Source organism: Crotalus tigris, unplaced genomic scaffold, assembly GCF_016545835.1.
Source record: "Crotalus tigris isolate CLP2741 ecotype Arizona unplaced genomic scaffold, ASM1654583v1 scf7180000019204.250258, whole genome shotgun sequence".
Classification (NCBI taxonomy): Eukaryota; Metazoa; Chordata; class Lepidosauria; order Squamata; family Viperidae; genus Crotalus; species Crotalus tigris.
In genome coordinates this window covers 143,662-168,433 of record NW_024097432.1, presented here as the reverse complement: position 1 = coordinate 168,433, position 24,772 = coordinate 143,662, and the positions used below count along the sequence as shown (strand labels likewise).

The 24,772-nt window shown below is 44.9% G+C and overlaps 1 protein-coding gene across 1 annotated transcript; it reads left to right on the top strand.

Moving 5' to 3' along the window:
• Positions 1–3,087: 3,087 nt before the first annotated feature.
• HDHD2 (haloacid dehalogenase like hydrolase domain containing 2) lies at positions 3,088–23,313 on the top strand. The gene is made up of 7 exons (XM_039361118.1): positions 3,088–3,291; positions 6,001–6,102; positions 7,874–8,082; positions 12,896–12,980; positions 13,982–14,198; positions 19,175–19,238; positions 22,839–23,313. Exons 2-7 carry the CDS (start codon positions 6,002–6,004, stop codon positions 22,940–22,942), a joined length of 780 nt encoding a protein of 259 aa, XP_039217052.1. The 5' UTR covers positions 3,088–3,291; position 6,001; the 3' UTR covers positions 22,943–23,313.
• The last annotated feature ends 1,459 nt before the right edge of the window (positions 23,314–24,772 follow it).

Sequence of the window (24,772 nt, the reverse complement as noted above, 5' to 3'; positions counted from 1 at the left end):
CCAGGTTTTTTCCCCCCTCTACGTATTGTGGCAATAGTCTAAAGATGCTATTCCTACATTCTTTTAAGCTTCGGGCTGAAATTTAGTCAGAGGGTTTTTCTCTCCTCCCCCCCCCCCCAAAAAAAAATGATTTAGTGCAGTGGTTCTCAACCTTTTTAATGCCGCGACCCCCAACCGGTTGTAAGTCGAGGACTACTCAACCGGTCGTAAGTCGAGGACTACTCAGAATGGGACTTTTGCAGAATGGGACTTTTGGCGGGCTCGGCAGGGCAAAGACAGCCTGGACAATTCCTATTGGCTTTGGAAAGCCAATAGAATTAGACTCTATTCAAGAGAGTCCATTCTATTGGCTTTCAAAAGCCAATAGAATAAAAGGGAGTAGCACAGCTAAGGAAAAGGGGGGAAAAAATGGCGGACTGCGTTGTTTGGCGACCCCCATGAAATGGTCGTTCGACCCCAAATGGGGTCCCGACCCACAGGTTGAGAACCACTGATTTAGTGTTTATATATATCATCCCCAACCCAATTCTACAACTTGTTTTGTGCTGCTGGTGAAGTGAAGGTTGCAGCTGCGAAGCAAAATCGATAGTTCGCTAAGGAGGCAGCCTTTGGCAGAAACCAGAAGGAAGGAAGTACTGTAATCATAAAAATGCGGTCCTGCGATTGCAGGATGCTGCAAGCCGCCATAAACCGTGGCCATATTGCCAAGCCACATGAAGTCGAGTCACAAGACTGCAGAGGGGGACCCAACCATTGGGATTCCAGACTGGGTCATAAGCAGTTGGTGGGGTTCGGATACGTGAACGACCGGTTCTCTTGTGTGGATGCCACTTCCGGACGTCCGGGGGAGGCCTCCAAGGCCCAGAACGGACTTCCGGAAGCGGCATCCATGCACTTCCGGCGGGCGGTTCTGGGCCTTGCGAAAAAGCGCTAGGGATTCGGCCGCTTCGCCGAAGTCAACAAAAAATTAGCTACCAGTTCTTCATCTTGCTTTCAAAAAAAAAAAGCTTAATTGCCTTGAGTTGTAAAGTGCAAAATATCCTTTCAGAAAAAAGGACGGTTCTTCTATGAAGACCGGCTGTGGGACTTGGGTTTGGCCAGTCTAAAGGAAAGAAGTAACAGGGGAGACAAGATAGCAGCATTCCAGTATTTGAGGGGTTGCCACAAAGAAGAGGAGGGGGTCATTTTATTCTCCAAAGCATCTGAGGGAAGGACGAGAAACAATGGTTGGAAACTGATTAAAGAGAGAAGCAACCTGGAATTGAGGAAAAACTTCCTGACAGTGAGGACAATCCACCAGTGGAACAGCTTGCCACCAGAAATCGTGGGCGCTCCATCACTGGAGGTTTTTAAGAAGAGACTGGACAGGCACTTGTCTGAGATGATATAGGTTCTCCTGCTTCAGTAGGGGGCTGGACTAGAAGACCTCCAATATTAAAAAATTTAGTCATATAAGATTATTATAGAAATAATGTTTGTACCAGATTAAATATAGAACTGTAACTTTATTGTTCTAATAAGATATACTCTACATCTTATTCTTTCATTTTTTTTCATTTATTTTCAAGTATTTGTTACGTATTTTTATAACGTATATGTTTTGCTTTTTCTCTGTGTGATTTTTTAAAAGCAATACACATTTTATTTTAAAAAGCTATCCTGAAAAGTGACTTGTGTTTTCTCTCTCCATGCCAAGTTAATCTCACATCAAAACCTTTTGAGTCTGACCACAATAGGCTGTGTTTCTTTCCTTCTTTCTGCCATTATTCACAGACTGGCCACAGGGAATGCTGGCTGTGGAATTCTGGGAGTTGAAGTCCACATGCCTTAAAATTGTCAAGGCTGAGAAACACTGGCTTAGCAGCTCTTGGATGTTGATCTGATATAATAATAACTTTTTCTATACTGCCTTTTCTCCCCAAGAAGCCCAGAGCAGTTTACAAGAGAAGGAAAAAGATCTTTCTGCCATTGCAATAAAAGGAAAACTATAACAACAGCAAACTCAAAGTCAGTTTGTGATGAACAAGAGTGTCTTCCGTTCTCTTGAAGAAATACAGTAGTAATGAATTTCCAGAGTTTGGGAGTTCTCTGAGTTTACAATCAGAGGTTCCTGTATCCCATCTCCTTTGCGATCTAGGGTCCTATATATAGGCAGAAATTCAACGGGAATGTATTTTCTACTATAGTAGCCAATAGAAATAGGAATAGAATAGAATATTGAAGGAATGGAATGGAATAGAGAATAGAATAAAGAAAATAGAATAGAATATAATAGAATAGAATAAGATAGAATTACAGAATAGAATAGAATATTGGAGGAATAGAATAGAACAGAATAGAGAATAGAATAAAGAGAATAGAATTACAGAATAGAATATTAATGGAATGGAATAGAATAAATAGAATAGAATAGAATTACAGAATAGAACAGAATATTGGAGGAATAGAATATAACAGAATAGAGAATAGAATAAAGAAAATAGAATAGAATTACAGAATAGAATAGAATATTAATGGAATGGAATAGAATAAATAGAATAGAATTACAGAATAGAATAGAATATTGGAGGAATAGAATAGAATATGGAAGAGAATAGAAATAGAATAGAATAGGAGACGGAAAGGACCTTAGAGGTCTTCTAGTCCAGCCCCCTGCTGAAGCAGGAGAACGCATATTATTTCAGACAAGTGACTAGTCTAATGACTAGCCTCTTCTTAAATAGATGACAATTTTATAACAGGGGTCTCCAAACTTGACCACTTTACGGCTTGTGGACTTCAACTCCCAGAATTCCCCAAGTCTTAAACGTGATCAAGATTCGAGACTCCCCATCTGTATACTGTAGTATCAATGAGATTACAAAGGTGTTTACCTAAGCGCCTGTTTAAAAAAAATGTTAGAGTCGACCAGGACTCAAAGTAAGTGACAATCATCTCGATTAAGGGACGCATTTATTGGTGCTATTTAGGAAAACGATATCTCGCATGCTGAAGAGGGAGGGAGGGAAGAAGAAAAAAGAATCGAAGGGCCGCACAGGCAGTTCTTTTAGACGCCTCCAAAAGGTCCTTAAGCGACGGGACCTTCCGCCAAACTCCAATGAGGGGTCCTCGAGAGAGCGTTGGGTCGTCCCTCCTGACTATCGTAATAGTACAGTCCAACCCGAGGCGTCACCTAGTGGCGGGGACGATACCAAGGGCGTGAAAGAGGGGGAGGCGCTGCCCCCCTGTCAACGAAAAGCTCAGCCTGCAGAGCTTTTCTGAGCAGCCAGGAGGGGCCGTCTGGGTCTGCAGGTAGGGAAGGAAGAGGCGCAGGGGGAGATTTTCCTTCCCCCTCGTGACAGTGGCAAGGAGTGGGGCTGCTTTCCTCCTTAATGGGGGAGGTCTGCATGCAGCAAGGCTGATGGAGGCAATGATAAAACAGGAAGAGCAAAGAATGCAATGGTGGGGAGGGTGCACAGCGTGCCTCTGCATGCATCTCTGTCCTTGCTGATAGCTCCTTCCAAACAACAACAACAACAACAACAACTTCTTCTTCTTCTCCTTCTCCTCCTCCTCATCACCACTTCCACCTTCTCCTTCTCTTTCTCCTTCACCTTCTCCTCCTCACCACTTCCACCTCTTCTTCTTCTTCTTCTTCTTCTTCTTCTTCTTCTTCTTCTTCTTCTTCTTCTTCTTCTTCTTCTTCTTCTTCTTCTTCTTCTCCTTCTCCTTCTCCTCACCACTTCCACCTTCTCCTTCTTCTCCTTCTCCTTCTCTTTCTCTTTCACCTTCTCCTCCTCCTCACCACTTCCACGTCTTCTTCTTCTTCTTCTTCTTCTTCTTCTTCTTCTTCTTCTTCTTCTTCTTCTTCTTCTTCTTCTTCTTCTTCTTCTTCTTCTTCTTCTTCTTCTTCTTCTTCTTCTTCTTCTTCTTCTTCCTTCTTCTCCTTCTCCTCCAACTCACCACCCACTTCTCCTTCTTCTCCTTCTCTTTCTCCTTCTCGTTCACCTTCTCCTCCTCTTCACCACTTCCACCTCCTCCTCCTCTTCCTCCTCTTCTTCTTCTATTTCTTCTTCTTCTCCTCCTCCTCCTCCTCCTCCTCCTTCTTCTTCTTCAGCAGGTCATTTCTGCCTGGTGCCTACCAGGCATCCATTGCCCAATGGCATTGCTTCCAATGCCCAAAGGGAGTGCCACCCTTGTCTCTGTATGAGTCCGTGTTCGGGCTTAGTTTCCCACCAGTTTCGGCTGCCTCCCTCCTTCCTTGCTGTAGCTGCACGCAACGAAAGAGAAAATCCTGCTTCCCTCCTTATTCTCTCGTTTCTCAACCTCAGCCCGTTTAAGAGCTACACATGTGTGTACATGGAGGGAAGCATGTAGTGGGGTGTCATGGGTGCCTATTGTATTGGATCCCCTGCTGAATTTGTACGTTTGCCCACTGACAAAGAAAGGAGCAGCGCTCCTAAACATCTTCATCAAGGATTTGGATGAAGGGATAGATGGGGAACTCATCAAATTTGCAGACGACACCAAGCTGGCAGGAATAGCCAACACTCCAGAAGACAGGCTTAGGATACAGGAGGATCTGGGCAGACTTGAACACTGGGCACTAACTAACAAAATGAAATTCAATGGTGAAAAAAGCAAGGTTCTACATTAGGCAAGAAAAACCAAATGCACAAGTACAGCATAGGTGGCACCATGCTCAATAGTAGTAACTGTGAGAGGGACCTCGGAGTCCTAGTAGACAATCACTTAAATATGAGCCAGCATTGTGCGGCAGCTGCCAAAAAGGCCAACACAGTGCTAGGCTGCATTAACAGAGGGATAGAATCAAGATCACGCGAAGTATTAATACCACTCTTCAATGCCTTGGTAAGGCCACACTTGGAATACGGCATCCAGTTTTGGTCACCATGATGTAAAAAAGATGTTGAGACTCTAGAAAGAGTACAGAGAAGAGCAACAAAGATGATTAGGGGACTGGAGGCTAAAACATATAAGGAACGGTTGCTGGAATTAGGTATGTCTGGTTTAACGAAGAGAAGGACAAGGGGGGACATGATAGCAGTGTTCCAATCTCTCAGGGGCTGCCCCAAAGAAGAGGGAGTCAAGCTATTTTCCAAAGCGCCTGAAGGCAGGAGAAGAAGCAACGGATGGAAACTAACTAAGGAGAGAAGCAAGCTAGAACTAAGGAGAAACTTCCTGAGAGTCAGAACAATTAACCAGTGGAACCACCTGCCTTCAGAAGCAGTGAAATCTCCAACACTGGAAGTTTTTAAGAAGAGATTGGACGGCCATTTGTCCGAAATGGTATAGGGTTTCCTGCCTGATCGGGGGGTTGGACTAGAAGACCTCCAAGGTCCCTTCCAACTCTATTATTGTTCTTGTATTCAAGATGTGCGGGCCCCACCCCCAGCATGGCTGGCTGGGGAATTCTGGGAATTGAAGTGCACACATATCCCAATTAAACAGTGTCTCTTCATTCCTGCTGAGTTGTGTAACGGAGTTACACTTGGAACCACTGTTTCTACTGTAGCAAGAGAACTTATAAAATTTGTGAGTTCAGCTGCTAGGGCCAGTGTTTCTCAACCTTGACAATTTTAAGGCATGTGGACTTCAACTCCCAGAATTCTACAGCCAGCAATGCTGGCTGTGGAATTCTGGGAGTTGAAGTCCACATGCCTTAAAATTGTCAAGGTTGGGAAACATTGTGCTAGGCAATGATCCTCTGAAACCAATTTTGTTTTGCGTGTAACTCTTTCTCTTCAAAACAATATGAAATTCATTTTCAGGGGGGGGGGGATTGGAGGCGAAGGTCCTGATTGATCAATTGGTGATATATTTTTATAGGTTGCCACCCTCTTTTTTTTTGAGAGGGCTCATCTACGTAGCGTGTGTGTGTGTGTGTGTGTGTGTGTTTCTGCTTGCTTTAATGGTCTGCTGTTACCTAATCATTTATGCTCTTTCTTCCCCCCCCCCCTCCCCCCATTCTACCACCCCCATCTTCCCCTTGGCTGGAAGGATGGCAACTCGGCGTGCGATAAAAGCGGTCTTGGTGGATCTAAGTGGCACGCTTCATATAGAAGACTCCGCTGTGCCAGGAGCCCAAGAAGCTCTTAAAAAGCAAGTTATTTCCTCCAAGTTTCATTGAAGGACGGGCGGGGATAGAGACAATTGTACAAATTCCATTTCTTAGCTGACAAGATGCTTTTGCAGACAGGGGTATCGCTTCCCCCCCCCCCAGTTCGTATATAGTTGCATCTCAAATTCCAAAATCAGCAACCTTTAAGACTCCTGTTTATTTAGTTGTTATTTTATTTATTGGTCAATTGAGATACTACTCATCTCACTCAAAGAGTGGCTCTGGGCGGTGTACAATTAAAACCTAAAAATCTAAAAACTGTCTCCGTCTTAGGCCCGGGACTCTTCAATATTTTCATCAAGGATTTAGATGAGGGGATAGATGGGGAACTCATCAAATTTGCAGATGACACCAAACTGGCAGGAGTAGCCAACACCCCAGAAGACAAAAGATCTTGACAGACTTGAACAATGGGCCCTGTCCAACAAAATGAGTTTCAGTGTGGAGAAAAGCAAAGTTTTACATTTAGGCAGGACAGATCAAAGGTACAAATACAGATTGGGTTTGGGTTATTCTCCAAAGCACCAGAGGGCAGGACGAGAAACAAGGGTTGGAAACTGATCAAAGAGAGAAGCAATCTGGAATTAAGGAGAAACTTCCTCAGTGAGGATAGTTTACCAGTGGAACAGCTTTGCCGCCTCCTCCTCCTCCTCCTCCTCCTCCTCCTCCTCCTCCTCCTCCTCCTCCTCTTCCTTATTCCACAAACCCTACTCCCTTCTAACACTGATGATGTTACCTTGTTGGGTAATGAAACGTCTGCAAGAAAACACACAAGCTCAGAGAGCACCACAGACCCTACAGTCCTCTCCTCCTCTTCCTCCTCCTTCTCCTCCTCCTCCTCCTCCTCCTCCTCCTTATTCCACAAAGATCACCACAGACCCTACAGTCCTCTCCTCCTCCTCCTCCTCCTCCTCCTCCTCCTCCTTCCACAAACCCTACTCCCTTCTAACACTGATGATGTTACCTTGTTGGGTAATGAAACGTCTGCAAGAAAACACACAAGCTCAGAGAGCACCACAGACCCTACAGTCCTCTCCTCCTCTTCCTCCTCCTTCTCCTCCTCCTCCTCCTCCTCCTCCTCCTTATTCCACAAAGATCACCACAGACCCTACAGTCCTCTCCTCCTCCTCCTCCTCCTCCTCCTCCTCCTCCTTCCACAAACCCTACTCCCTTCTAACACTGATGATGTTACCTTGTTGGGTAATGAAACGTCTGCAAGAAAACACACAAGCTCAGAGAGCACCACAGACCCTACAGTCCTCTCCTCCTCCTCCTCCTCCTCCTCCTCCTCCCCTCCTCCTCCTCCTCCTCCTCCTCCTCCTCCCTTCTATTCCACTCCACAAAACCATTCCCTTCTAGAACGGATGACGTTATCTAGTTTGGCTCATGAAACGTCTGCAAGAAAACAACCCAGCGCAGAGAGCACCAAGGACCCCCTCATTTCCACCCTGAGCTACGAATATTCTCCTTTGGCATTTGGCACACTGCAGAGAGAAGAGAGGGGCAGCTACAGAGGGAGGACAGGATGTCGGCCATGTTGGGAAAAAGGACAGACAGAAAGTTCTTCCCAGCCCAAACAAAGGATTCTGCGACAGGTCACCCGGTTTGTTTGGCACACCTAGTCTTTAGTGCTTGTCGCGCCTCGGGGAACCAATGAATGTCGAGTACCGAGATACCCCTGTAGTAAGATTCCACACACAGTAGTGCCTGTGTGCTCCCAACGCCACCAGCTTCTCTGTCTCTCTTGGCCAGGTTGCGTTCTGCTCCCGTCGCCATCCGGTTTGTGACAAACACGACCAAAGAGTGCAAGCAAGACTTGCTGGGCAGGCTGAAGAAACTCGAGTTTGACATTAAGGAGGACGAGATCTTCACCTCTCTGACAGCGGCCCGAAATTTGTTGGAGCAGAAAAAAGTCCGGCCTTTGCTGATGGTGGAAGAAAATGCTTTGCGCGATTTTGCAGGTATCCTGATCAAACCTCGCTTGCACAATGATAGAATGGCACGTACGCCCACAGACAAAAGAGGCGTGAATGATTTAACACCGCCGCTGTCCTATACAAGGAAGTCCTCAACTTACGACCACAGTGGAGCCCAAAACTGAGGTTGCTAAGTGAGAAAGTGGTAACGTGAGCTTTGGCCCCATTGGTTAAGGGGGATCGCGGAAGTTGTGTAAATTAGGCCACACGGTTGTTAAGTGAATCCGGCTTCCCCCGTTGACTTTGCTGGTCAGGGGGTCGCAAAAGAGGATCGCACGACCCCCGGGACGCTGCCACCGTCGTAAATGTGAGTCCGTTGCCAAGCAGCCGAATGAAAATCACATGACCATGGGGGAGGGGAATGCTGTGACAGTCGTAAGTGTGAAAAACGGTCACAAGTCACCTTTTTCAGTGCGGTTGTAACTTTGAAGGATCACTAAGCAAATTGTTGTAAGGCGAGGACTGCCTGTAATGGGAGCCAGTTTAAGGCCACAGGCTGGTAGCCAGGAAGGGTGCTGTGAGTTGTAGTTCTATCTTGGATTCAAAGCCAGTTTAAGGCTGCAGGCTGGTAGCCAGGAATGGCGCTGTGAGTTCTAGTCCTATCTTAGATTCGAAGCCAGTTTAAGGCCACAGGCTGGTAGCCAGGAAGGGCGCTGTGAGTTCTAGTCCTATCTTAGATTCAAAACCAGCTGGGCATCAGGTGCCAAGCACCCGACTTTTGATCACATGATCAGGATGCTGTGTGAAAACCGGTCCTAAGTCACTGTTTCCAGTGCCGTAACGTTGAACAGTCACGAAACGAACAGTTGTTGAATTAGATTAGATTAGATTAGATTAGATTAGATTACCTTTATTGTCATTTTTTCCGGTGGGCACAACAGCACCCATTAAAAATGAAATTTAGTTGCCCGCTCTCACAGTGAACACATACATGACACACACCTAAACATACTATATACAACATATACATACGATATACAATGTATGTATAGACCTACATCCCTACATATACGTAACATATGAATATTAAACACTGTCCATCTTGAATATATAATAGAAGGAGGAAACTTGAGCGTTCACAAGGTTTATACTGTGTGGAACGAAACTGTGGCTGAATCTGGATGTTCTGCTTCGGATATCACGGAGCCCCCACCCCTCCCAGAAGGGAAAACAGGTCATGAAGAGGATGTGTAGCGTCCCAGATAATCTTGCGGACCCTGCTCAAGCAGCGCTTCTGTGCTATGTCCTGGATGGGAGGGAGGGAATTGCCAATGATCTTTTCTGCCGTCCTCACCACTCTCTGCACCGCCTTCCTGTCCGAAGCAGGGATGCTTCCAAACCAGACTGTGATGCCGTATGACAGGATGCTCTCGATCGTCCCTCCGTAGAAAGTGGTCAGGACAGGGGAAGGAAGATGTGCTTTTCTCATGCGACGCAGAAAATGCAGGCGCAGCTATGCCTGCTTCAGCAGTGTCTTGCTGTTGAGCGACCAAGCCAGCCTACTTGTTAACTGCCACATCCAGGAATTTGATACTGGTAACCATCTCCAGTATCCAGTAGTTGAGGACTATTTCAGTGCTGAGACGATTGTTGTGCTGTAGGGAACACTTAAAGAAGCTTTTTTTTCTGGCTGCTGCTTTGTCTCCTGCCTGGTGGATTTCAATTTCACACCAGATTTACGTATCTTGCTAAGTCTTCCAGCTTTGGCATATGTTGACAAACTAACTGCCTCCCGTTCCATCTGGCCCCAATCAGTGGATGACACTGAAGCATCTTAATGTAAGGGAGATTTTAAAAGTTTGCTTGTAAATCAGATTGCTCTCTGTCTTTAGATCAATTCTGTGTCAAATCCCATTTGGGTCATGACTCTCCCCTTCTCTTCACCTAAAATGCTTTCCATGCATTTCTTCGGCGTCCGGTAGTTTTAAGTACGATGAAAGATGTTTAAGCCCCTGTTAGTAACTACTATGGAATTATTCTTGGATAATCTTCGTTTAAGATAGCTTGCAGGCAGATGAGCGTAATCCATCCTTTGCTTAATGGACCCAGATGCTGCCAGGGAGTGTTGCAAAGTAAGTCAAGTAAATGCATAAAATCCACACGGGAATATTTCCGACTGATGCACTTTTGTTTTTGCATTTCATAAGGACACCTTTCAGATTCCTATTCTGTTCTGTTCTGTTCTGTTCTACTCTACTCCACTCCACTCCACTCCATTCTATATTCTATTCTATTCTAGTCTAGTCTAGTCTAGTCTAGTCTATTCTATATTTCTGGTCTATTCTTTACTATTCTATTCTATTCTATTTTATATTTCTATTCTATTCTTTATTTCTATTCCATTCTATTCTATATTTATATTCTATATTTCTATTCTATTCTATTTATATTTCTATGCTATTCTATATTTCTATTCTATTCTATATTTCTATTCTATTCTATATTTCTATTCTATATTTCTGTTCTATATTTCTATTCTATTCTATATTTCTATTCTATATTTCTATTCTATTCTATATTTCTATTCTAATCTATTCTATTCTATATTTCTATTCTAATTTATTCTATTCTAGTTATTCCAATCTATTCTACTCTAGTCTATTCTATTCTACATTTCTATACTAGTCTACTATATTTCTATTCTATATTTTTCTATGCTATGCTATTCTACTCTATTCTTTTCTATATTTCTATTCTATATTTCTATTCTATGCGATGCTATTCTATTCTTTTCTATATTTCTAGTCTGTATTTCTATACTATGCTATGCTATTCTATTCTATATTTCTAGTCTATATTTCTAGTCTATTCTGCTATTCATTCTATTCTACATTTTTATTCTATTCTATTTCCTCATGGAAAACAGGATGGGGCTTAACTTTTCTGTCTGTGTTGTATGTGAGATGGACACCCCAAAATCATTTCGTTAACCTCACGGTGTGAATTGTGGCAGAGGCCTTAAGTGTTGCATATTAATCCAGATCCGAAAAGGAGATGAGAGAGGCAGAGAATTTCTTCAAAATTAGGAAGTTACAGCCACGATACGGCCAATGAGAAAGATACAGGCAGCCATGTCCTGCTACATCTGAGTATCAATAGGATTCTTTCATGATGACTTCCTTGGTGAATAGAATTTATTTGCAAACTTCCATTTAAAAGAGATAAGAAAAGAATCTTTTAGAGTGGGCCCAGCCCCGTTTTCATGTCAAAAAGACTATGCAGATACCCCTGGAGTGTCCACAAGCGGAAGGTGTATGAATTATCCCAAATTCTGATTGGATGTTTATGCTGAATCTCAGCCATCTTCCTTACATCACGTCCACCATCCCGTTCTGTACCAATTCTTTTCTGGACATCTTATGAGGCTGTACCTTTAACGCCTTTCTTGTTTAACTTTTGCATAATAATTTAGTTCACCAGTTAGATCAGTGGTTCTCAACCTTTTTAATGCCGCGACCCCCCAACTGGTTGTAAGTCGAGGACTACTCAACCGGTCGTAAGTCGAGGACTACTCAACTGGTGCAGCCCCGTTTGCAGAATGGGACTTTTGGCGGGCTCAGCCGGGCAGAGACAGCCTGGACAATTCCTATTGGCTTTGGAAAGCCAATAGAATTAGACTCTATTCAAGAGAGTCTATTCTATTGGCTTTCCAAAGCCAATAGAATAAAAGGGAGGAGCACAGCTAAGGAAAAGGGGAAAACAAAATGGCGGACTGCGTTGTTTGGCGACCCCCGTAAAATGGTCGTTCGACCCCAAATGGGGTCCCGACCCACAGGTTGAGAACCACTGAGTTAGATAATGGTTTCTCATTATTATGGTTTACTCCAGCTGAGTCCAGTGCTGGGAAGATCCAGCTGAAGCTGCTCTTGTAGGCCCCAGGAATTTGGCTTGACGTGAGGACAGTGTCGCCTTTTCATGTTTGCCCAATTTTCAGAGGGCTCTCCAGATGCTGAAAAATAGGCAGACTCACCATCTGCTGGCATGATTTATTAGATTTTTTGATCCCACGTTCATTACTTTATAAATAACTCAAGGCAGTGAACGTGCCTAATTTTCTTTCCTCCTCCTCCTATTTTTCCCACCACAACAATCCTGTGAGGTGGGATGAGCTAGGAGAGAGAGAGGGATCAGCCCAAAGTTACCATGCCAGCTTTCAGGCCTGAAGCAGGACTAGAACTCACGGTCTCCAGGTGGTTGGCCTAAAGTCGCCCAGCTCGCTTTCCTGTCTAAGGTGGGACTAGAACTCACAACTCCAGGTGATTAGGCAAACTCACCAGCTGGCTGTCGTGTCTAAGGTGGGACTAGAACTCACAATCTCCGGGTGATTCGGCAAAGTGTAAAGAGGAAAGCAAGGCCATCTATGGGAAGCCTTCCTCTATAGCAGTGGTTCTTAACCTGTGGGTCGGGACCCCATTTGGGGTCGAACGACCATTTCACGGGGGTCGCCAAACAACGCAGTCCACCATTTTGTTTCGCCCTTTTCCTTAGCTGTGCTCCTCCCTTTTATTCTCTTGGCTTTTGAAAGCCAATAGAATAGACTCTCTTGAATAGAGTCTAATTCTATTGGCTTTCCAAAGCCAATAGGAATGGTCCAGGCTGTCTCTGCCCTGCTGAGCCCGCCAAAAGTCCCCTTCTGCAAACGGTGCTGCACCAGTTGAGTAGTCCTCGACTTACGACCAGTTGAGTAGTCCTCGACTTACAACCGGTTGGGGGTCGCGGCATTAAAAAGGTTGAGAACCACTAGTCTATAGGGACTTGATTAGGGCCGGATTTAACCCATGTTTGCTTGTTCTTCTAGGCATAGACACAAGCCATCCGAATGCTGTGGTGATTGGATTGGCTCCTGACCAGTTCAACTATCAAACTATGAACAAAGCTTTTAGGTAAGCAGGAATAAATCCCTCACACACTATTCCAGTATCTGAGGGGCTGCTACAAAGGAGAGGAGGGGGTCAAACTATTCTCCAAAGCACCTGACAGACAGGACAAGAAACAATGGATGGAAACTGACCAAAGAGAGAAGCAACCTGGAATTAAGGAGAAACTTCCCAACAGGGAGGACAATCAACCAGTGGAACAGCTGGCCACCAGAAATTGTGGGCGCTCCATCGCTGGAGGTTTTTAAGAAAAGACTAGACAGCCATGTCTGAAATGGTATAGGTTCTCCTGCTTGAGCAGGGGGCTGGACTAGAAGACCTCCAAAGTCCCTTCCAACTTCTATTCTATTCTGTTCTGTTCTATTCTTATTCTATTCTATTCCATTCCATTCCATCTATTCTGTTTTGTTCTGTTCTGTTCCGTTCCATTCCATATATTCTATTCCATTCTATATATTTCTATTCTATTCTATTCTCCAATATTTATTCTATTCTAGTCTATTCTATTCTATTGTCACCATATCACAAACAAGATGTTGAGACCTTGGAAAAAATTCAGAGAAGAGCAGCTAAGATGATCCAAGGCCTGGAGACAAAAACATACGAAGAACAACTGCGGGACTTGGGTTTGGCCAGTCTAAAGAAAAGAAGAAACAGGGGAAAAATGATAGCAGCATTCCAGTATCTGAGGGGCTGCCACAAAGAAGAGGAGGAGGTCAAACTATTCTCCAAAGCACCAGAGGGAAGGACGAGAAACAATGGTTGGAAACTGACCAAAGAGAGAAGCAACCTGGAATTAAGGAGAAACTTCCTGACAATGAGGACAATTAACCAGTGGAACAGGTTGCCACCACAAATCATGGGTGCTCCATCACTGGAGGTTTTTAAGAAGAGACTGGTCTGAAATGGTATAGGTTCTCCTGCTTGAGGAGGGGGCTGGACTAGAAGACCTCCAAAGTCCCTTCCAACTTCTATTCTATTCTGCCTTGTCTCCTTCCTCTCCCAAGGTTGGTGCTGGACGGGGCTCCCCTCATCGCTATTCACAAAGCGAGGTACTACAAGAAGAAAGACGGCCTTGCCCTCGGCCCAGGACCCTTTGTGGCCGGGCTGGAGTACGCCACTGAGCAGACGGCCACGGTGGTGGGGAAGCCAGAGCGGACGTTTTTCCTGGAGGCCTTGCGTGGGACCAGCTGTGGACCTGAGGAAGCCATCATGATTGGCGATGTGAGTCCCTGAATCCTTTCCGGCTTGCTTGCTTTTGTTGTTGTTGTTTATTGATATACTTATTTGATTTCTAGAACTGCCCTTCTCAGTAAACCACCTGGGCGGCTCACCATTCAAGATACTATATAGACAGACATCTTAAAACATTGGAAAGCTGTTAATTTTTAATCTGATAATGTGTAATGTACCAAAGGTGCTGTTTCAAAAAGGTGATGATGATGATGATAATAATGATGATGATGATGTTGAAGGGGACCCTGGCGGTTTTCTAGTCCAACCCCCTGCTCAGGCAGGAAACCCTATACCAAATAATAATAATAATAATAATAAAAATACCAAATCCAGTCTGAACATCTGGCTGACTGTGCGATGATCCATAATAATAATAATAATAATAAACCCGCCAGTGAGGCACTACCTTGACGTGGTTGTGGGGCTTGTGTACTCTGAGGAAGATGAGAGCTATGCCAGAGGTTCAACCATACTGGACAGGTCTCATCAGAGGAGTCAGACAAAGAGTGTCTCTCCCATAAAAATATGGTGAGACGTAAATTGCAGAATGCCATACCGGCTCGGACGTCGCCCGGGTTAACAAGGTCCGCGCTAGATATCGGAGTTCCTGGATATCTGGTGAAAAATGGGTTACAGGACTCAGGACTGTTGGCTGAGCAACCAGGGCCAGCAGCGGCAGAACTACTGGAAGAAAAGATGTTTACCCGTCGCAGATACAAAGTGATTGAAAACAAAGAAATAATGATCTGTTACTACAGATCAAGTCCAACAAGAAGAAGATATCTAAAACGAATGCACCAATTCTGGAAAGAACAACATCCAGAATCATAAATAACAGAACAGAGACTAGCAGATCAACGCCGATTTATAACACGAAATAAAGTATTTACAGAAACAGAATTGGACGAACTGCAAAGGTTTACCCAGGGCAAAGAAATCAAAGCCTTACCAGAAGTAATTCAGAATGTAGAGGCAAACCAGGGGGAGTTGGCAGTGAAGGAATCCAGCAGAGATATACAACTGTTCTCATTTGGAAACCAGGCACCTCTACCTCAGGAAGAACAAAACCCTCTAACTAAAGAAATAAAAGAATTGAAACAAAGAATAACTGAGCATCTAGAACAGCACAAAAACAACAGAATAAGGCTACCTGCATTGAAGCTTGTTCCAAAGAAACAGCTAGCACAAGCATTAAAAGATGCAAATACTGCAATATCAAGTATAAGCACCAATTCACTGCAAGAAACAAACCAACTAATGTACAGCACAGCTGCAGTTATAACAGAATACCTGGGATGCAAAATCAACAAAGAAGAAAAACAAACAAACAGTGCACCAGAAAAATGGAAGGTTAGACTAGAAAATAAGATCAGCAAGTTAAGATCACATGCAAGCAAGCTAGAACAGATGAAAGAAAAGAAGCTGAAGAACAAGAAGACCAAAGAATACCTAATCAAGAAATACCACTTAGAAACAAGGAAGATCAAGGAAGCACTGGAAATAATAAAGCAACAAATAACAGCTATAGCCAGGAAAATCAGTAGATATGAAGCTCGAATTGCAAACTATAGGCAGAACCTCCAATTTCAATCCAATCAGAAACGTTTCTACCAATCCATCAATGGAGAAACTGCAAGGAATCAGTCAGTACCTGACAAGGAAGAAACAGTGCAGTTCTGGAAGCAGATATGGGATAACCCAAAGAAATACAACAAGGATGCGGCTTGGTTAAAAGAGGTGGATGCAAATAAAACAGAAGTTGAAATGAAAGAACTAGTAATAACAACAAAAATGGTAGAAAAAAGAGCAAAGAAAATCAAAAATTGGTCAGCACCAGGTGAAGATGAACTGCATGGGTTTTGGTTGAAACATCTAACTGTTATACACCCACTCATTTCCAAGCAGTTCAACAATATACTACAAGGAGGAGAAATTGAAAAGTGGCTAACAACTGGGAAAACCTACCTAATAATGAAAAATCCAGCAAAAGGGGCAACACCAGGCAACTACAGGCCAATTACCTGTTTACCAACAACTTTCAAATTACTAACTGGTGTGGTAGCTGATGCAGTACAACAGCATCTAGTTGAAAACAATCTCTTTCCACCTGAGCAGAAAGGAAACCGCCCCAATAGCAGAGGAACAAAAGATCAACTCCTAATAGACAAAATGATCTTGGAAAACTGCAAGAGAAGGAAGACCAACCTGAATGTGGCATGGATTGACTACAAAAAGGCATTTGACTCTCTGCCACATGATTGGATAATCAAGTGCCTAGAAATAACAGGAGTAAGTAGAAACATCAGAAAATTTGTGCAAAGATCGATGGCACAATGGAAGACACAGTTGCAGATCAATGGTGAAAAGCTGGGAGAGGTTAATATCAAGAGAGGAATATTTCAAGGAGATTCATTATCACCATTACTATTTGTTATTGCACTGTTTCCTCTGTCAACAATACTGAATAACTCAGGACATGGCTATCAAACATCAAAAACATCTGCCAGACTATCCCACCTCCTTTACATGGATGATCTGAAGCTGTATGGAAAAACATCATCTGAAATAGAATCGCTGCTCAACACTGTCCGTATATATAGCCAAGATATTGTAATGGAGTTTGGCTTGGACAAATGTGCCACACTTACTATCAAACAAGGAAAAATATGAAAACTGAAGGAATCAAGATGCCCCACGAAAATAACATTAAGAGTCTGGATGAGGAAGAGTACTACAAATACTTGGGTATCCTTCAAGCTGACAACATCAAGCACACTGAAGTCAAGAAAAAGATTAGAGGTGAATACATCAAGAGAGTGAAGAAGATCTTAAAGTCCAAACTCAATGGAGGAAATACCATAAAGGCAATCAACACCTGGGCAATCCCAGTCATTAGGTACACAGCTGGAATAGTGGACTGGACTCAAGCAGAACTAAAAGCAATGGATAGGCAGACCAGAAAAATAATGACAATGAATCATGCCCTTCATCCACGCAGTGACATTGATAGACTTTATCTACCAAGGCAAATAGGTGGGCGTGGAATGCTACAAGTACATCAGATGGTTGAAGAAGAAAAAATGGCTTTGGAAGAATATCTGAAGAACAATGATGAAGATGCACTGAAATTAGTATATCAGGAAGGCTTACTAACTACTGGAGAGACCAAACTGGCCTACAAGAAAGACCAAATGAAGAACAGAATAGAGGCATGGGAAGACAAAGCACTACATGGCCAATACATGAAAAAAATAGCTGGGAAAGCAGATAATAATAAAACCTGGCAATGGCTAAGAGCAGGAAAATTGAAGAAAGAGACCGAGGGACTAATTCTGGCTGCACAAGACCAAGCCTTAAGGACAAATGCATACAAAGTCAAAATTGAGAAGACAGCAACAGACAGTAAGTGCCGCCTATGCAAAGAAGCTGAAGAAACAGTGGACCACTTGGTAAGCTGTTGCAAGAAGATTGCACAGACTGATTACAAGCAGCGGCATGACAAAGTAGCAACAATGGTGCATTGAAAGATCTGCAAAAAATATCATTTGCCTGTAAGCAAAAACTGGTGGGATCATAAAATAGAGAAAGTCATAGAAAATGATAGGTAGACAAAATGCCAAATCCAGTCTGAACATCTGGCTGACTGTGCGATGATCAATAATAATAATAGAGTTGGTCTTCCAGTCCAACCCCCTGCTCAGGCAGGAAACTCTATACCAAATAATAATAATAATAATAATAATCATCATCATCATCATCATCATCATCTCTGGTGGGATCATAAAATAGAGAAAGTCATAGAAAATGATAAAATTAAACTGCTCTGGGACTTCAGAATTCAAACAGACAAGCACCTGCAACATAACACCCCAGACTTAACAATTGTCGATAAGAAAGACAAAAAAGTCTGGATAGTGGATGTGGCAGTGCCTGGAGATAGCAGAATAGAAGAGAAAGAACTGGAGAAGATAACAAAATACAAAGACCTACAAATAGAAATAGAAAGACTGTGGCAAAAGCAAGCAAGGGTAGTACCAATAGTAATAGGCTCCTTGGGTGCAATCCCAAAACAACTGGAGCACCACTTGAACACCATTGGCATTGACAAATTCGCTATTAGTCAATTGCAAAAGGCGGCCTTACTAGGAACTGCTTCCATCCTGCGACGATACCTGTAATACCATCAAGCATCCACATCTGCCAATCCCAGGTCCTGGGTAAGGACTCGATACGTAGACAAAATGCCAAATCCAGTCTGAACATCTGGCTGACTGTGCGATGATCCATAATAATAATAATAATAACAGCAGCATTGGAAGATACCTTGGAGGTCATCTAGTCCAACCCCCTGCTCAGGCAGGAAAGCCTACACCATTTCAGACAAATGGCTGTCCAGTCTCTTCTTAAAAACTTCCAGTGTTGGAGCATTCACCGCTTTTGGAGGCAGGTGGTTCCACTGCTTAATTGTTCTAACATTTTACTTCTCGTTCAAGAAGCTCTTGAACTGAAGAAGTTTCTTGGATGGGAAGCGAAACGTCTTCAAGAAAAAGAAACGTTCAAGAAAAGAAGTTAAAGTACATAAATTTAAGAATCAATGTAACCATCATATATTTAGCTTCTGTGAACTATTCCGTTTGAACAGATTTAAACGGTCTAATTTAGACCCCAATATAGCATGAGTTCAAAATCTGAAGACATTCAACAATTCATAATAATAATAATAATGATGATGATGATGATGATGATGATGATGAAGTTGGAAGGGACTTTGGAGGTTATCTAGTCCAACCTCAGGCAGGAAACCCTATACCCTTGTATCACTTCAGTGCAGCCTAGGAAAAATAGCCCCACGTTCAGGATTGTTCTGAAAGTAGAGTTTGTTAAAAACACGTCCCTGTTTTTTAAGAGCTTTCACAACCTATTTGTGAGTTGTACATTTATTTGCATTTCCCTTGCATTTCCAGGACTGCAGGGACGACGTCGGGGGCGCCCAGAACGCCGGCATGCTGGGAATACTGGTGAAGACTGGTAAGTAAGGCCATCAGGGCGCTAAAATAACTAAACTTGAAACTAGGATGGTGTTTATTTCCTTACATAAAAATATCCATGATTCAGGAATTAGAACATTTTCCCTTAGGAGGAAAAAGAGACAAGCAGGAAGGTGCTTCGTCTAGACCAGGGTTAGGCAACCTTGGCTCTTTTATGACTGGTGGACTTCAACTCCCAGAATTCCTCAGCCAGCCATGCTGAGGGGAAAGGGAGAGGTTTCCAAGCTGAGCCAGGCTGGCTCAGGAATTCTGGGAATTGAAGTCCACCAGTCATAAAAGGGCCAAGTTTGAAGACCCCTGGTTTAAATATTTTTTCCTCACAGTCACATAATCAAAATTCAGGCATTTGGGCAGGGGTAGGCAACCTTGGCTCTTTTATGACTGGTGGACTTCAACTCCCAGAATTCCTGAGCCAGCCATGTTGAGGGGAAAGGGAGAGCCATGGTGGCTCAGGAATTCTGGGAGTTGAAGTCCACAAGTCATAAAAGAGCCAAGGTTGCCTACCCCTGGTCTACACTCTTGGCCTAGGGTAGGGGTTTTGAAACTTGGCCCTTTTATGACTCATGGACTTCAACTCTCAGAATTCCTGAGCCAGCGTGGGGGAACTATGGCCCCCTTGATGACGAGAGGACTTCAACTCCCAGAATTCCTGAGCCAGCCGTGCTGAGGGGAAAGGGAGAGGTTTCCATGCTGAGCCATGCTGGCTCACGAATTCTGGGAGTTGAAGTCCACGAGTCATGAAGGGGCCAAAGTTTCCCTCATGCTGCCTCAGGAATTCTGGGAGTTGAAGTCCACGAGTCATAAAGGAGACATAATTCCCCCATGCTGGCTCAGGAATTCTGGGAGTTGAAGTCACCAGTCATAAAAGGGCCAAGTTTGAAGACCCCTGGTTTAAATATTTTTTCCTCACGGTCACATGATCAAAATTCAGGCATTTGGGCAGGGGTAGGCAACCTTGGCTCTTTTATGACTGGTGGACTTCAACTCCCAGAATTCCTGAGCCAGCCATGCTGAGGGGAAAGGGAGAGGTTTACAAGCTGAGCCCTGCTGGCTCAGGAATTCTGGGAGATGAAGTCCACCAGTCATAAAAGGGGCCATTCAGCCATGCTGGCTCAGGAATTCTGGGACTTGAAGTCCACCAGTCATAAAAGAGCCAAGGTTGCCTACCCATGTGTTTAGAGATTCATCTAGTCATGGATGAATTGCAGAGACATTCTGAAAGGACCTTGGAGATCATCTATGCCAACCAGGAACTGAAATAGAGTGGCCACACGCATCTTTCCGTCAAAGACCTCCCTGGCAGTTGGCCTCTTCCCTTCCTGAGTGACCTTTGCACTCTAGTTTTAACACCTTACTGCTGTTCTCTCCTGGGTTAACTTCTCCTCCAGTTTTCTCCCACCTCAACTTGGCTATCCAAATAGAACGAGGTTCTCTCACACGGCTACTCAAATAGTAGCTGAACTGCTGTTGCATGCCCTTCAGTGTTCCTCAATCTCAGCAATTTTAAGGTGGGCGGAGAATTCTGGGAGTTGAAGTCCACTTGTTGTAAGGTCCTGCCTCAACTCCTCCTCCCCAGAAAGCAGAACTCTTGAAACAGGCATCGTTTCAAACAGGAGCTTTTATTGAGAGTTAGTGATGGCAGGAGAGCAAAGCAAGATCCAAGCACTTCCCGCATGGATTGCTACATGAAAACTTTTCGTTCGCAAAACCCCACCGCAGAGCCCAACTCTCCAGTTCACTCCCAGCCAATCCACAGCTGCGAAGTTGTTAACGGGAACTAGAGCCGATAAGGAACGGTTTCCAGGCCCTTCACCGGATCTCACAATGGTCTGGAGATAAGGCCAATGGCCCCTGGCACATTCCTTTCCCAAAGAGATACACCAAAGTTGAGAAAGAGCAAAAGTAGAGGAAATACATCCACAAGCCCCCTCCCCTCCCAGCAGAGCCAATCCTCTCCCCTCCCACTAGGACGGCAGAGCTCCGGAAAGCAACATTGAAAGGGTTTCTGACACTTAAAGTTGCTCAGGTTGAAAAACGCTGATTGTTGTGATTCCGTGCCAGCCTGTGATCCCGATAGTTGAATCTGGGGAATCAGAGGAGGAGGAGGGGCCTGGAGAGCCATCAGAGTCGGAGGGAGGCTCTGATGAACTGCAGGAGTTACAGAGTGATGAGGCTGGTCCTTCCACTCATGATCAAGCTGAGAGCCAGCTGTGCTGGGAAGCTGAGTCGGATTTGGAGGAAGCACGGCTGGAAGACCTCAGAGACGCTCGTATAAACGTAGACAGGTCACACGAGTAGGACCGAGGGAGGCAATGGGGTTACTCCAGGGGAGAAGGAGGAAGCAGTGAGAAGCCACGCCTTGGGGGCTGCGTAACAAAAAGGGAATGTGTGGGCAGGGCTGGTTGCTGGAGGCAACCGTTTGCAAAGAACTTCAGAGTCAAGAAATCGTGGTCTGTCTATTTTGCCTGTGAGTTATTTCCTGTTTGACTCATGCTCCGTGTTGCTTTTGGATAAGGTCTCCATTGGAAAAGTGTTCTGTTGCTTTGGTTTTCTGGGACAATTATCAGGTCTATAACTCAAATAAAAAGGGTTTTATTTTCCAGTCTACTCTTAAAAGAGGGGTTGTCTTTGTGAAGTAACAAGGACGTACGTAGGCTGGGACAGAACACTGATCTAGATAGTTGTGGTCATTGTCTCGTGGTCTACGTTCCTTCACATTATGATTTTCCCGATTCGATTTTTGCAAAGATTCGTCTCCTCCAGAAAGCTGACCGCGAGAGAAATAATTAGATCACAGAGAAGTGACGAGAATCCACTTCATCTGCTGTTTAACAGGATGGGATCTCGGTCCTTTGGCCAGTCGCTAGAACCTTCCATGTCCCCTGGATCAGGGGTCCCCAACCTGTGGGCCGCAGCCACTTGGGCACCGGGCCCCATGAAGGGATGGCCAGCGCACGTGCACACATGCATGCACTCACCCCCCCATACTCATGCTAGTGCTGCCCTGAGCATCCCGCCACGCGCTAGCGCCACCCTGCCTCAGCGCCCCACTGGTGCTAGCGCCGGCCTGAGCATCCCGCCAGCGCTAGCGCCACCCTGCCCCAGAGCGTCCCACCAGTGTTAGTGCCGCCCTGCCGCCGAGTTTCCTACCAGCACTAGTGCTGCCCCAGAGAATCCCATTGGCACTAGCACCGCCCCATTTGCAGTACTCGCACCCATGCAGCTCCGTTGGCATGTGTGCATGTGCTTGTGTGCTGCCGTTTGCATGTGTGCATGCACTCGCGCACAGCCCAGTTGTGCGTGCATGTGGAAGGTCATTTTTTTCACATGCACGCACGCGGCCTATTTGCGTGCACGCACATAGCGGTGCTGTCTCCCTTTCCGAGCCGCCAAACCAAAAAGGTTGGAGACTTCTGTCCTGGATTACTTTAGCAAAACTGAAACTGAAAGTAAAACTGAACGCACCAGTGAGAACACAGGAAAAGGGCAGACCGACGTGATTTCTGGCCAAGCTCGATACTACAGCTGACCTAATGGTAGAAAGCAGCATTTATTCGTGTTTTTGGTGTCGCCGCTGCAGGGAAATACCGAGATGCTGACGAAGGGAAAATTGACCCTCCTCCCTACTTAACCTGCGAGAGTTTCCCCCATGCCGTGGAACACATCCTGCAGCATCTGCTCTGAAGAAGCACCGCAACTTTTGAACGACACACCTTCCAGAGCCACCAAATGGAATGGGCCAACGGCGTCCTTTGCACAGCGTTCTGACTCGCTTGGTGCATTTGTTGTTGTTGTTTTTGCAGGAGTCCGCCCTTTGGGGACTGTGTTGGAATGAAAGTTCTCCGTGTACAATTGCTTCTCACACCCTAAAAGTTATGCTGTGCAAGAGGAGTCTGTGCCCCACGTTCCCGTCTGCCTTGCTTGGTCCCCAAGGACAGAGAGAGGATGTGCGAGATTGAGTAAGGAAAGAAATGAGTGACTCGTCCGTGTATGTTGCTCAGAGTCGGCTTGAAGTGCCAGATGGGTAGCAAATAAATCTATTGATCGTCCTCTTCCTCCTCCTTGCCCTTCGAGCACTGATAATATTACCTAGTTGGGTTGTGAAATATTTGCAAGAAAACCACCAAGCTCAGAGAGCACCAAGGACCCCACAGTCGTCCTCCCCCTCCTCCTCCCTCCCTCCCTCCCTCCAAACTCCATTCCCTGCTAGAACTGAAGATGTTACCTAATTGGGTCATGAAATGTCTGCAAAAAAAAACCTCAAGGACTCCACAGTCCTCCTCCCCTCTTCTCTACAAACTCCACTCTCTTCTAGTACTGATAATGTTACCTAGTTGGGTCATGAAACGTCTGCAAGAAAACCACCAAGCTCAGAGAGCACCAAGGACTCCACAGTTCTCCTCCTCCTCCTCCTCTTCCTCCTCCTCTTCCTCCTCCTCCTCTTCTTCTTCCTCCTCCTCCTCCTCCTTTCTAGCACTGATGATGTTACCTAGTTGGGTCATGAAACATCTGCAAGAAAACCACCAAGCTCAGAGAGCATCAAGGACCCCACAGTCCTTTCCTCCTCCTCCTCCTCCTCCTCCTCCTCCTCCTCCTCCTCCTCCTCCTCCTCCTCCTCCTCCTCCATCAAACTTTAAACTGCCCGAATGAAGCCATCTTCCTGGCTTTGTCGCTGGCCAAAAATAAGTCCTTATTGGTCTGCGCTTCTGGTAGCAGCCAACACACCAGCAGATGGGCCGGGCTCTGCATCTCTTCGCATTCACACAACATGATGTTATCCACTAAGATCCTCCACTTCAGCATGTTGGTTTTACACATGGACACCCTAACTCTCAACCTACTCGGGGTCCTCCAAGTAGTATGTTGGACCAGTCAGCCATATCCTCCTTTAACATCCTTCCTCGCTTGATGGTCTCCTTCCTCCGTCTTTTAATTTGATTTTGTTCTTGTGTACCCTCAGGAATTATTGTTTTTGCCATCAAGCTATTCCTAGATTTGAGTTGGCAGGCTTGGGGCACATGTCTGTTCAGAGGATGTCAAGGATCCTCCTCTGGGTAGTGATGATGATGATGATGATGATGATGTTGGAAGGGACCTTGGAGGTCTTCTAGTCCAACCCTCTGCTCAGGCAGGAAACCCTATACCATTTCGGACAAATGGTTGTCCAGTTTCTTCTTAAAAACCTCCAGTGTTGGAGCATTCACAGTCCTCGGCAAAAAAAAAAAAATAACTCCCACTGCAGACAATGGTTTCGCTTAACGAAGGCAGCTTTCGCTTAAGGATGGCTACCCCAAAACGCCGTAAAATTCAGCCTTGTCAGGTGAGGGTCTTCACTTAACGACATTGCATGACATGCAGTGAAAATTCTGCACGGAAGTCAAGGACTGTCTGTACGGGAAAGAGCTCTTCCTTCACCTCCAGCGTTTTTATCCGTAAAACTGGATTGGCAAGTGTGCAGCTACAGTAACGGCACAAATTCAGAAGAGCTGAATTTGTGGGTTAGGCTCAGTGGTG

Excerpts from the sequence above, each read along its gene's own strand:
- HDHD2 (XM_039361118.1), top strand. The coding sequence starts at position 6,002 with ATGGCAACTCGGCGTGCGATAAAAGCGGTCTTGGTGGATCTAAGTGGC. Across the intron at positions 6,103-7,873 it reads GCCCAAGAAGCTCTTAAAAA|GTTGCGTTCTGCTCCCGTCG; the intron begins GCAAGTTATTTC and ends TCTCTTGGCCAG. Across the intron at positions 19,239-22,838 it reads GGGAATACTGGTGAAGACTG|GGAAATACCGAGATGCTGAC; the intron begins GTAAGTAAGGCC and ends TCGCCGCTGCAG.